Source organism: Scomber japonicus, chromosome 5, assembly GCF_027409825.1.
Source record: "Scomber japonicus isolate fScoJap1 chromosome 5, fScoJap1.pri, whole genome shotgun sequence".
Classification (NCBI taxonomy): domain Eukaryota; kingdom Metazoa; phylum Chordata; class Actinopteri; order Scombriformes; family Scombridae; genus Scomber; species Scomber japonicus.
The window spans coordinates 14,669,707-14,682,303 of record NC_070582.1 but is presented as its reverse complement, the minus strand read 5'-3'; the positions used below and the strand labels follow the sequence as shown (position 1 = coordinate 14,682,303).

Genomic DNA, 12,597 nt, shown 5'->3' with positions numbered 1-12,597 from the left:
TATCGTGTTTCAATAATGGAAGTTAATGTGAACACAGCTGTTTTCTGTTAAAGTCAGCACAAATAAAAAGACCCATGAGTAATGTCGTTGTCGAGGACAATTATCAAATTAGCCTGAATTACATGTCTCACACCATGATGGATCGCCTTCTGTGATTGAATTACAGAGAGAGAAAAAATGCGATGAGCTAGATTTCACAGGCAGACAGAGTGTGTCCTATTCGCTTCAATTCACAGCATGCTCTTCCCATTCTCTTCAAATGCACAGCTGCTTTATGAGGCTGCTATTGCAATTGGATTGCCTGACTCCTGCTTGAATCTGTTGAGTGGTCAGTTCGTTATTTCTGACAGAGTGACTGAGTGTGGGAGGTGAGGTGGGTCAGAGTTTGCTCCTGCTGTGCCCTGGTCATTAGCTGGCCAAGGTGACAGGAGTCCTGTCAGGTGTCATCGCAATATGTGTGTGCTTACAGAGCATGGTTGCCATGACGACAACATCATGACAGAGGGGACTTGGTGTGTGGGTTTATGGGTGGGTGGCTGGGTGCTCTGACCATGTTTGAATATTTCTGCATATTTGTCATTTATACTGCACAAGTGTACCCCATGTGTCCTTAATATGTGTTTCTGTGTGTGTTTGCCAGACCCTGCAAGTGCTGGTGCATGGCGAGGGCCCAGATGTGACGCCCGTCAAGGTGTTGAACTGTGACACCATCTCACAGGTGAAAGAGAAGATCATAGAGCAGGTGTACAGGAACCTCCCGTACTCCCTGCGGCCCAAGGTCGACTGTGTCACGCTGGGTGAGTAAATGAGGACCACCTCAGTAGAGGATGAGATGAAGCAGAAAACATCTAATAATGATGAATAATGTAAATGCCACAGAGAATGGTGAGGATGTCAAAATTGAAAAGTTATTTTAGTCCTGACTAAAATGCATTTTTAATTGAATCAGAATGCATTTATTAAATATTGAAGTGATTATTTAATTTTCAGTTCATTTAACAGATCATTTTCTTCTTGCCTTTGTGTGCAGAATGTAAAAAAAAGGTTGAGAAGTTATTCATTGTCAGCAGCATGAAGAGAAAGCCTTCATCCCTAAACAAAGTTTTGCTTGTAACTATAGTCAGAAACCTTGGGGACTCACTTGAAAGGCTAAAGCTCTATAGACATTCTCAAACATCAAAGCCATTTTTTATTCCCACGCATGCTGTAGATCTCATTCCTTTATACATTTTAGATAAGCAGAGATCCGTCTTCTTTCATGGTGAATCAGAAAGATAACCCCCTTATATTTGGTGTTACTTGTAAATGAATCATATGTAGCAGATGGCGTTGAGCTCAGGTTTGCAGTAGTGTCTGATTTTTCTAAATTGAAAATGCTTAGGTGCAAATGGCAGTTTAGAATTAGATTAAAAATATTCAGAAAATCTTGATCTGCCACTTCCTCACCCAAATAAGCTCAAGTGTGTCACTAAATTCAAGGAGAAAGCCAGAGAGACAGGTGAATGATTAATTGGATTTACATAAGACCCCATTATTACAGGTTAATAATGAATAACAATAACACGTGATGAAATGTGTATTGAAAAAGGACAACAAAAAAACAAACCCCCACAAGCGTACGGTTAAAATTTGCTTAACACTGCAGTACATGTCTACTCACCACGGTAGTATAAGAGATTATTTAAATTTCTGTGCCTGCCTTTACCACAGAGTGGCGCCCGGGCTCAACAGGGCAGATTTTGTCAGATCTGGACTTGACCTCCCAGAAAGAGGGGAGGTGGAAACGCATCAACACTCTGGCACACTACAATGTGAGTACTGACAAAACGAAATATCTTGATACAGTATATGTACAAAAAAGAAAAAATAATCATGTCTGAAAAAGCAGGGACTGTGAAGAGGCAGTGGGGAAGTAAATAGCAGTATGTGGGCGTGTGGATATGAATGGGGTTGCCTATTTTCACACCATTTCAGTCACAGGCTGAGCTGTACATCTTGTGTCTTAATGGTGTGTATGAAATCCATGTCTGTTGTGCATTTTCAGACTCAAGTTCACCAGCGCACATGTGTCTTTTTACTGTCTTTTTACTGTCACCTCAAAACTGTTAAATGTTTGTTTCCTTACTATTTACCACAAGGAGAAGATACATGTGTGTAAAAACATGTTGGTGACAATAACATGCCAAATTTTACTAAAGGAATCTGGCAGTGTATTTGGAGAGCCTGGGTGAACTAAAGCGTGCTGACTGTGCAATCCCAATGTCCCTGCGTTGAGTCCATCAGGTTTCACGTCAACACATGTCAAACTCTTCCCGTGATTCCTGTCAGCTCTTAACTGCCCACCAAAGGCATAAAATATGCAAACATACATTTTAAAATTCACTAACTGTCGCTGGTAGGAAGGCATCAACCCCACACCCAGAACCTTAAAACTGAAAAAGTGGAAAATGAAACTATCTTTAGTGTGACTGAAACTGTGATTAAAAGTCCAAAAATGTTGTGTAGTTTAATAATGTACATTGTAAGTCCATACACAACATAGTAATTTAATGTATAAATCAATAACAATATACATACATAATTGATAATACAAGTTTATGTATAATAGAACATGTATAACAGAAACAATAGTGAACATTTTTTGAAGTGGTCCTTTGAAACATCTTTGAGCTTCTTTATCTGCAGTCCATTAAACGGCTTTTTAACAAAAGTCTTCACCTTTTAGGAATGGACTTCTCTCTGTGTGCTGGCTTCAATAAGCAGACCATTTAAAGTGCTGCTTGCTGATTATATATTTTTTTCCATACAAACTTTTATTATCATTTTCAACAAAAATATTACAAATAGAAAATATACTACATCGTCTATTCACCCGTCTTACCCTGCAACCTCTCATTGAAAAACTCTTGGACATAAGAGCTTGACAAAAACTTTAGAGTACATTAATGAATAGATGAATAAGTCATTTAAAACACTAGGAATGATTTGCAGCATCAGACAACTATGACCTTCTGTTTGGAGTTTGCATGTTCTCCTCGTGCCTGTGTGGGTTCTCTCTGGGTACTGGGTACTCTGGCTTCTTCCCACAGACCAAAAACATGCAGGTTAGATTACCGTACTTGGGGACTATGTGGACTGAATGTGAGTGTGAATGGTTTTGGTCTCCATATGTTAGCCCTGTGATGGACTGGCAACCTGTCCAGGGCGTACCCTGCCTCTGACCCAATGACAGCTTGGATTCGCTGCAGCCCCCCTGCAACCCTATGTAGGATAAGTGGTTTGGAAAATGAATGAATGAAAGTGGCTTCTGTATTGTGTAAAAAGGTTTTAGTCAAATATTATATTTTATAATATACCTAGAATATACCTGCACATGCATCCTGTGTGAGTTATGGAACAAACATATGTTTATACAAAGAACAACCTGTTTGTTTTCACAAATCAAATATTCAAGAAGGTACCATCTAAATGGTTTCAATCACGGTTTGTCTTCATCAGCTCAGCAGCCATGCCTAAAATTTTAACTTTTCTCCACCAGGCACTTGCAATCTTGTCAGCTCTCAATGGCAACATAATGCTACTCAATCTTCTTGGTACCTTATTGATCCTCGGATGATAAAGGTCACTCACAAATATCCCCTTTTTGTCCTGCTTTTCACCCATTTGAATCCCCCTCTTTCTAATGTGCTCAGCTTCCTTTCATCCTACCTGCTGATGTGTCACAGTTGCTCTTAGCGGACCATCTTGTTGCCATAGATTAATTGGCTGTGTCAGAGTAGTGCTAATCACAGTATTTGTGGGGTCAATAATGGGTTGACGCTTAAGAAAATGGCCGGTAAATACTCCAATAAAGACCCACTGTTGCTGTCCACTCAATTGAATTGATTATGAATTAGTTCTGGTGCACTAAAAGAGACTGCTGACCTCAGTCACAGTACCAATTAAATTCAAGGTGTGTGAAGAAAGGGTGTGCTTTTGTTGTGTGTGTTTTTGGTTCAACAGAAGCATGTTTTGTGCTTTTCAGGTGCGAGATAATGCCACATTAGTCTTGTCCAGAGCGCCTCACCCTCCGCAGAATTATGACCAGAACCAGGAAAACCACGAGGAGCGTGAGTGTCTCTTTAAACACACATGTTGAACCACAATGAACAAATATCAGACGTACTGTATACTTGAGAATATAATGTTTGCCTTTGTTACTTTTCCCCAGGGCTTTTGTCAACACCCCCACTCTCATTTAACATGCTAATAAATGTTGTTTTATGTAAAGCACACTGAGATTATTTTGAAATAATATGCACTTTTATCTTCAGGCTTTTATGTACAGTTCAGAACAGAGGATTGTTTCTAGTTGAATATTCTCTCTGCATTCAAATTCAGTTGACAAACACCCTCCCCTTTTTACTGTCTGAATATGTTCTGTAAGAATGTGGATGAATAAATTAGGAGTAAAACTGTTCAAGGAAAGTTTAAAGTCTTGTTTTTCTCCACCAGGGAATGCTCTGTTGGATGATGACAAGGTGTTTCACTTGGTGAGGCCAGCAGACGAACTGGATGAGATCAAGTCTAAACGGGGCAGCATAAAGGACAAGTCAATGACCAAAGCCATTACAGAGATCTATCTGACACGACTCCTTTCTGTCAAGGTACAAAGAGAGAATCATTAATGCAACTGCAATATTTGTTGAAGTGGCCCTCCACTTTAAAATGTGTCCTGCCTCTTGTTATTTCACCTGAATGTTTAAGCATCACTGTGCTTAATGATGTTATGTGCAGAGTTTGAGACCATAAGGCTTTTTTTACACTCATCTGCTGAAGAGTGAACATTTCTTCATACTCACCAGATATCTGAGTTCACAGCATATTCTCATACAAGCGTGATTTGTGACATTGCAAGTAGTTTGGACCAATGGTTGTCCAGTATGCAACTTACACAAGCTTGATGTTTAAATTTGAAACTTCCAGTGGACAAACACTGAGAATGTACTTCACAGCGAATTAGGAGACATCTTATGTCCAGCAGTTAAATGTGGAATATTTGTAGTATTCATTGATTTTTCAATGAGAGAGATGCAATAGATGTAATTTTAAAGATTTTAACCAGGCAAATGATCATTATTTGTGTGGATAAACCACATTAGACTCAAGTTATTATCCAAAGGAGATTATTTTTACGTCTTAAAACATAACTTGAGGGGATCTTTAAGTAGTTACCCAATTGTCTGACTCTGGCAACTGGCATTTTTGCTTTTCTGGTGAAGGTTTTCAGTTGAAAAGCCTACTTAGTACCTACCTAATATCAGAAAATGCACTCTTGTGTTGAATATCTACCTTTGCATTGCGTGCAAAAAGCTTCGTCCTGATTGATTTCGGTGCTGCTCTGTGTCTCTGCCCTGTCTCACATTATTTGTGGCCCCTTTCAGGGAACACTGCAGCAGTTTGTGGATGACTTCTTCCGCAGCGTGCTGTGCTCTGGGGCAGTAGTGCCACCGGCTGTCAAATATTTCTTTGACTTCCTGGATGAGCAGGCGCTGAAACACAACAATGTGGATGAGGAGACCATCCATATCTGGAAGACTAATAGGTAAAAAAAGTACTGCATGCCTGCCTACACTGATAGTCACTCTCAAAGTTTGTGTGAACTGTAATTGAGAAAATCTCCACTAACATGCTCATGAAGATACACTAATACACAGCTTGAGTCTGACCAACATTCAGATCGCACCACCTGAGATACAGTAACTCTCCAAGAAATAAAACTTGTTTATCCAAGAAAGAGCTGAATACAAATGCACAATTTCAGCTCACTTAGTTTGCATTTGCAGTCCTCCTGCTCCCATGTGACATTTAAGTGCATAAATTAGTGTCACGTCGGCTAAGGCTCGAGCATACAAGACGACGTGTTGCATGTAGATGCCAGTGATTGACGTAAGGCTGGCAAGAGAGCACCCACACAAGGACAGGAGATGAGCGATTTAATTACTTACTACACTCCACACCACATTCTGCATCCACCCGTTCTGTTTATCAAATCAACTGAGGGCCATGTATTAAATATGAATGTGTGTATGAGGCATAACAACAAACAAACATGGTAATTATGTCCCAAGCTAATTTAATTCTGTGATTATAGCAACACTGCTATTTTTATGCTTCTATTGTATTCTCACTGCAGCCTTCCCCGGAGATATTACCAAACCAGTATGAATTTTACACGGTGTGCATTTCATGTCTCAGATGGCGGGGCATGTGCTCCGATCAGGGGGGAGACTTTTTTTGGAAACTGCTGTATTTTGGGGCGTTTTGGGGGATTCACAAGCCGACATGAGTTTGGAAAGAAGTGAAAAGGAGCTTGTGTTCTCATGTTCTGGAGGGAAATCAGCGAGCGTACTTGAGCATTACATTATGTAGTCAGTGTTTTAAGTTATTAAGCTGCACGAGACTTGAAAGGTCAAAGTTTTGCTGTAGTTTTAGCACTTCTAATCACTATGCGTTAGGCAAGGCAAGCATCCTTGACTGTTCCTCAGTGCAGATCCCTTTTTATTATTCTTGTCTTTGTAAAGGAAAAAAGAGTTTATTTTTTTTCATTTTCATTTTCTTTGAACAGTAATAATTCTCAGAGGTCAGTATCATATGAAATAGTAATATAAACTGACAGTTGAGCGTATTGTTCTGAATAAACTGACACCTACAAGAAAGGCTTCTCTCCATCCCTGTTATTATCTTGTACTGCACTCAATTGCACCTCAGGCAAGTGCTCTCACACATGAAATGCCTTCCTGACTCAAACGAATTCATCGATGTAATGCAGTTGATGAGATTTTCCCCATTCTGAGGCAATAATAATGATAACAACCGTGATGATAGACTGCTTTCCTGCCCTTTCCCCCCCTGTGCAGTCTGCCTCTGCGCTTCTGGGTGAACATCCTCAAGAATCCCCACTTCATCTTTGACGTCCATGTGTCTGAAGTGGTGGATGCCTCGCTCTCTGTCATCGCCCAGACTTTCATGGATGCCTGCACTAAGAGTGAGCACAAACTCAGCCGGGTAAGTGGAGACAGAGAGGAGAAGGAGGAGGAGAAGGGGAATAAGGTTAAAGAGCAAGAGGAAAGATGGGAGAATAGATGAACATGAGGAGAACAAAGTGGTTTACATTAGAAGTAAAGAGGAGTGAAAAGAGGAATGTCAGCATTTAATCTGTCTAAAGTGCTATTGTTTTCACTGTTGTGTCCACTTTTTGTCTCTAGGACTCTCCAAGTAACAAACTACTCTATGCAAAGGAGATCTCCACCTATAAAAAGATGGTGGATGAGTAAGTCCTGTCAGAACTTTACAATTCACTTTTGAGAAGTTGTTTGTTTTTATGCCTCTAAATTGTATATGTGTGTGTGTGTGTGTGTGTGTGTGTGTGTGTGTGTGTGTGTGTGTGTGTGTGTGTGTGTGTGTGTGTGTGTAGTTACTACAAGGGCATCAGGCAGATGGTATCCGTCAGTGACCAGGACATGAACACCCACCTGGCAGAGGTGTCACGGGTAAGAAGCACAGCTGTCATTTTCTGTGCCATTAATGTCTGATGTTAAATAATAATAGAAAGTCTCTTTGTAAAGGTTGTTTGTTTATGTCAATTTAATTAAAAAGAAAGTTATTTAAAAGTTATTTTTCAAAGCTGGTAACAAAAGTAGATAACTCATTCAACTCTTTTTGTGGTTTATTTCCATTTCTTCTGTAATCTGTAAATTGTCCTTTGTGTCCTCCAGTCTCACACAGACAAACTGAACACACAAGTGTCTCTCCATCAGCTTTACCAGTACGCCAGCAAATACTATGATGGGGTAAGAGGACCTTCTTTTTCCTATCACACCCAAAGGAGGCTATTCCACTCAATGCACTACTGCCCACTATATTATTGCTTTTCCTTTTTTTCCCCCTTCACTCTTGATATGCCAGAAGAGTGATTGTATGAAATTTTAATTGAAAGCATTTCTGTGGGATGTGAATTGGAAAATTGCTCTGGGAATTGATTTTTAAGCGTCCATTGTGCATTGCCACTCGAGGTCATGAAAAGGGGATAAACAAAACCTAATGAACAAGTTGGATAAACAAATGGGGCTGTCAGTCTCCGTAAGTGGGGCTCAAAAACAATAACAGTGTATATGACGCGACTGTTGATGTCAAATAACACCATCCTCTCCTCCCACTCTCTACCCTTTCTCTTCTCTTTGTTCTCTCTGTTTCCCTACTTCTACTTTCTTTGCTTCTTCCGACATTACCCCTTTTCCCTCCTCTTCCTCTTTCCTTCTCTTCTCTATTATTTTTGACCTCTTCCTCATCCCCCTCCATTTCTGTCTCTCATCTGTCATGCCCCTTTCAGATTGTGGCATCCCTAGACGAGGACCCAGCTGCACAGAATAAACAGCTGACCATGCGGCTCCAGCAGATAGCAGCCGCCCTGGAAAACAAAGTGACTGATCTCTAACCCACTGAATGGCGGGAATGGGTGGGGGGGTTGGGGGGTGATAGGATACCGCCAGTGACTACAGGGGCTTATTTCTTCTTTTTAGAGGATAAAATATGGAAATATGAAAAGGTGAGAGGGGACTCATTTGGGTATGTGCATTGTACAACTTGGCCCTGGGACAATTTTCTGTACAGGGACTAATGAGATGCAGATAGAGAGCAAAAGGGGGAAGAAAATGATGGGTTACACTGTCATAGGTACGCCTTAAAGCTCACTTGCCAAACCTTAAAGGTCTGCATGCTCACTTATACTTCACTGAATATTGTTCCCACAAAGCTGTGCAGGAGACCTCTTTGAGAATTAAGCCCCTCTGTGGAGTACTGGCACAGGAGATAATCAATGAGATGTTCAATTTCTTTCTGTGTAGAAAACGTTTTAAGAATTGTATTATATATTTTTTTTATCGTGCAGTCTTTATGCGGAAAGCTTTATAAGGAAAAAAAATTATCTTTTTAAATGGATCACCTTGTGGTGCGGATAGTGTTTTTATTAGCCTGTGTGTGCGTAGATGTCCGTGTGAAGTACAATATGTGAACAAGAGTGTGTGTTGCTAATCTAGAGTGTGTGTTCGCTTGTGTAGTTTGTGAGTGTGTGATTGAATGCGTGGGAATGTGTGTGCACACACAGGATGCCTAATGTCAGGCGTGAGGGCGAAGGGACGCCTGCTTTCTGTCATTTTAATCCCCCATACCCAGTGATACACTGGAGCCTGCGCTCTAACCGAGCTTTTTGACAGCGACCAAAGGGTCCTCACAAGGACACTGGTTAATCTAGCAATGTACAGGCTCATATGAATGACAGCTCACCAGTCCTTTCATGAATATTTGAGTTCAATTTTCTTTTACTTTTGACTCAGATTTGCTTCAAGCTGGATTGCCATTTGTGCTTGTGGAAATCAATAACAGCACAGTCTGTCTCCCTTTATTGTACAGTGCCATGATACATTCCACTTCAATTAAAGCACAGAAGGACATTTAAGATGTTTTTTAAGACATTTCAGTTAAAGACTGTTTTCAGATATTTTTTTCTTTGCTGTAAAAGTTTTTCTTTTTTAACTCTCAGCAAGAAGCAACTATATTCTGTCATGGAGCTATGTCACTCATATTAGCCCTGCAATAATGTCAGAATACCATGAGCCACAATCAACAGTCACATTAGCTTACAAAATGTATTCACATACAGTAGCATTTCAGCAATATGTTAGAAACGTTTCCAAATTCATTACTGCATTGTTAGTGTTATGATTTTTAGTGTCATTTTTTAGTATTACCTTTGTAATATTTCAGATAATCATCAAGCATACTGCCTCTAAAGCTATGAAATAGCCTATTGCTGATATTAATAATCTGCCACAGATGCAGTTGGTACTTAATTGTTTTGAACAAATTACAGTGGTTTTAGCCTTTGTATGATGTTGGGAAGCTTGGGTTCAATCGTGTACATAATTGTTACAGTAATTGGAATATTGATATGTCAGTGTCAGAGCCGAGGGTCGGCAGGGTAGGAATGAGGGTTTGATATTTCTTGGGCCATTAAACACCACCACATTTCATCTCTAAATTGTAGGTTTTGCTGTTGATAGATGATTTAATTGTACTCCCTGTATCAGATCATGGATGTGTAAAGTTGACAGAGCATAACAAGCTCCAGAGACCCCAGAATGTTAACGATTCCTGCCTTGGCTAGAGAGGTTTGCACAGACCTCATGCCTGCCTATCTGCCTGCTGTCTCAGCATGGCACCCTGGCATCCCGACCTACAGCACTTGGCACTGCCCACTCAGCGCAGTGCAGAGTGGCACTCTGTATAATGGAATCAGCAGGGGAGGCTTTTGATCTTAATTGCATGCAGACTGCAGACTCCATCCTTGTCTCCGTTGTTGTTTACTGCTGACTCCTCTCACTGACAGAGTTGATGCAAGAAGCTTCTTTCAGAGCCTTTCTTTAACCAAAAATGTGCCTTATTCAATAGGATGATACATATATGTTTCTAAATTATTCTATTGGTAACCTAGGTGATTATGATGATGATAGTGCTATAGACACAGCAATGTATTTGGACTTGTGATATTATGTGTGCTGTCTAAAATGCTAGATGCCCTGCTGCAGCCATTTGCGTGCCAATAGGCTGAAGACATTTCAGTATGATTTATATTACTGTTGCAGTTTTGATGTGTGCATTTCTTTTGGGTGTCTGTGGCGTGTGCTTAGTAGGACTTTGGTGGCTAAAGGCAAAAAGCCAAAATGAATAAATGTAAAACAGTGGCCAATGTGATTTGGGTTTCCCATTAAAAATGTCTGGCATTCCTAAATTAGTCTGAAGTCAAAAGGGTATCCTTATGTAGATTGAATATAGCGCAAAATTGTTCCAATTGTGTTAATTTTTTGCCCTGTGTTTCAAAGTTATTCGACAGTGTGTACGATAAATGACTATCTATACTCGACAAATTACCTTTCTTACTGCTGTGCAGTTATTTTTATTTCTTGTTTCCTATACCATATAAATCTTTGTAAAACATGTTGAAATACTGTATTCTAACTGTATAATCCTATGCATTGAGTCCTGGGACAAAAGAAAAAAAACGAAAAAAAAACTGTTTGTGCAGTTGTCGAGACTTTTTCCATTTTGAAACTTGTGAATGTGCTGTATTGATAAAAGAATCTAGGACACTGCATTTTCAGAACAGGACCATTATTGAAAGCCAACGTTTTCCTCCCCATCCAAGGCAGCTCAGAAGATTCTCGATCTTGTACCTGATCTGGTTGTACTGGATGAACATAATTTTACAAAGGCTGTGTGTGGACGGAGAAGTTACCCACAGGTTTCATCATACACTCCTCCATGAATAAACTCAGAGACATATACACCCTTCATATCTGCTGTGTTTCTTTCACTTTTAGAATATTGATTTTCTTCAATTGAACACTCACCTCGCATGCATATTGTATGAGTTGCAATCACCTTGGGTGATAGAGTAACACTTGCCACAGGTCACCAATTTCTTTTTGAAGTGTACCAGTATTTATACAGCTCATTTCCTCTACCTTGGTCTTGCACTGAAGAGCTTACACACAGACAGGAATAATGGGTGGATTCATGAAAGTGATCTCTTATTCTAACCAACCAATCACTTTATGGATGAGAGGGCCCAGTGCTTGAACTTGACAGGTTTTTTCCACATATATTCTCGCGTATTATGACCACATATTACATCCCGTGATGGCATCAGTCTTAATGTGCAGCATACCCTATGATGGCTGACACTTTCCCCCCAAATGCCACATCAGGTTCCTGTCACAAGGCTCAGAATACAAACGAGAAGGCAGCGTCTGGCTTCATGAAACAAGTTGATAATGTAAATAGCTGCACACCATCTCTGTCATCTGCAGTGAAGGTTGAAAAATTGCTGCAAAAATATTTATTAAGTACTGACAGCTAAGAATGAAATGGGAGGGAAAAAAAGAAAGATGAAAGGCAAATTGCCTCATCTGACTGCTTAACAAACCCTGACACAGGGGTGGCGGTATCAAAGACAAGAGACCTGTGCAGTCCATCTTCTAACTTAACAGATCATCGATGCACCAAAAGATAGTGCATTATCAAGGGCTGCTGCCAAAGCAAGAGTGATTGCACTTAATTATTGCAAGCATTGCATCTTATACACTATCCTTGATCATTAGTGGAAAATCAAAGGCAATACTGTACTGTACTTTATTTCTATTAAGAGATGCAGCTTACATCATTTTGGGAGTCAACATGACTGACTGTGTTGTGCACTTCTGATAAGATTTTAAATAACTATTCCCTTCACTGTCTATAAATCAATAATATTCCACGCCAGGAATAATTATTTAAGTCGGCCTTGTTGCAGGATTTCTCACAAGAAATTGGGTTAAAATCTGCATGTTGCTGGCTCCTGTTCTTCTGCCTGGGATGCTTCACACATATCAGCCAGTCTCCTTCAGCAGGAGATGGCTGTGTTTACCAGCAGGTTGTGTTTCACCTCCACATGTTTCAAACCTCCTAATGAGATTTGGATTTGATTTCCCCTGCCTTAGGAGAAGAAGAGAAGGAGGAGGA

General features: G+C 40.1%; 1 protein-coding gene across 1 annotated transcript in view; it reads left to right on the top strand.

Moving 5' to 3' along the window:
- Window positions 1-8,537, top strand: part of plxnb2b (plexin b2b) — a 39,736-nt gene extending 31,199 nt beyond the window's left edge. Inside the window, exons 26-35 of the mRNA XM_053318505.1 lie at window positions 641-797; window positions 1,711-1,811; window positions 4,025-4,109; window positions 4,495-4,646; window positions 5,424-5,584; window positions 6,900-7,047; window positions 7,248-7,312; window positions 7,457-7,532; window positions 7,758-7,832; window positions 8,372-8,537. Of these exons, the coding sequence (XP_053174480.1) occupies window positions 641-797; window positions 1,711-1,811; window positions 4,025-4,109; window positions 4,495-4,646; window positions 5,424-5,584; window positions 6,900-7,047; window positions 7,248-7,312; window positions 7,457-7,532; window positions 7,758-7,832; window positions 8,372-8,476 (1,125 nt within the window). The 3' untranslated portion in view covers window positions 8,477-8,537. The remainder of the gene's footprint in view (window positions 1-640; window positions 798-1,710; window positions 1,812-4,024; window positions 4,110-4,494; window positions 4,647-5,423; window positions 5,585-6,899; window positions 7,048-7,247; window positions 7,313-7,456; window positions 7,533-7,757; window positions 7,833-8,371) is intronic.
- Window positions 8,538-12,597: the final 4,060 nt, after the last annotated feature.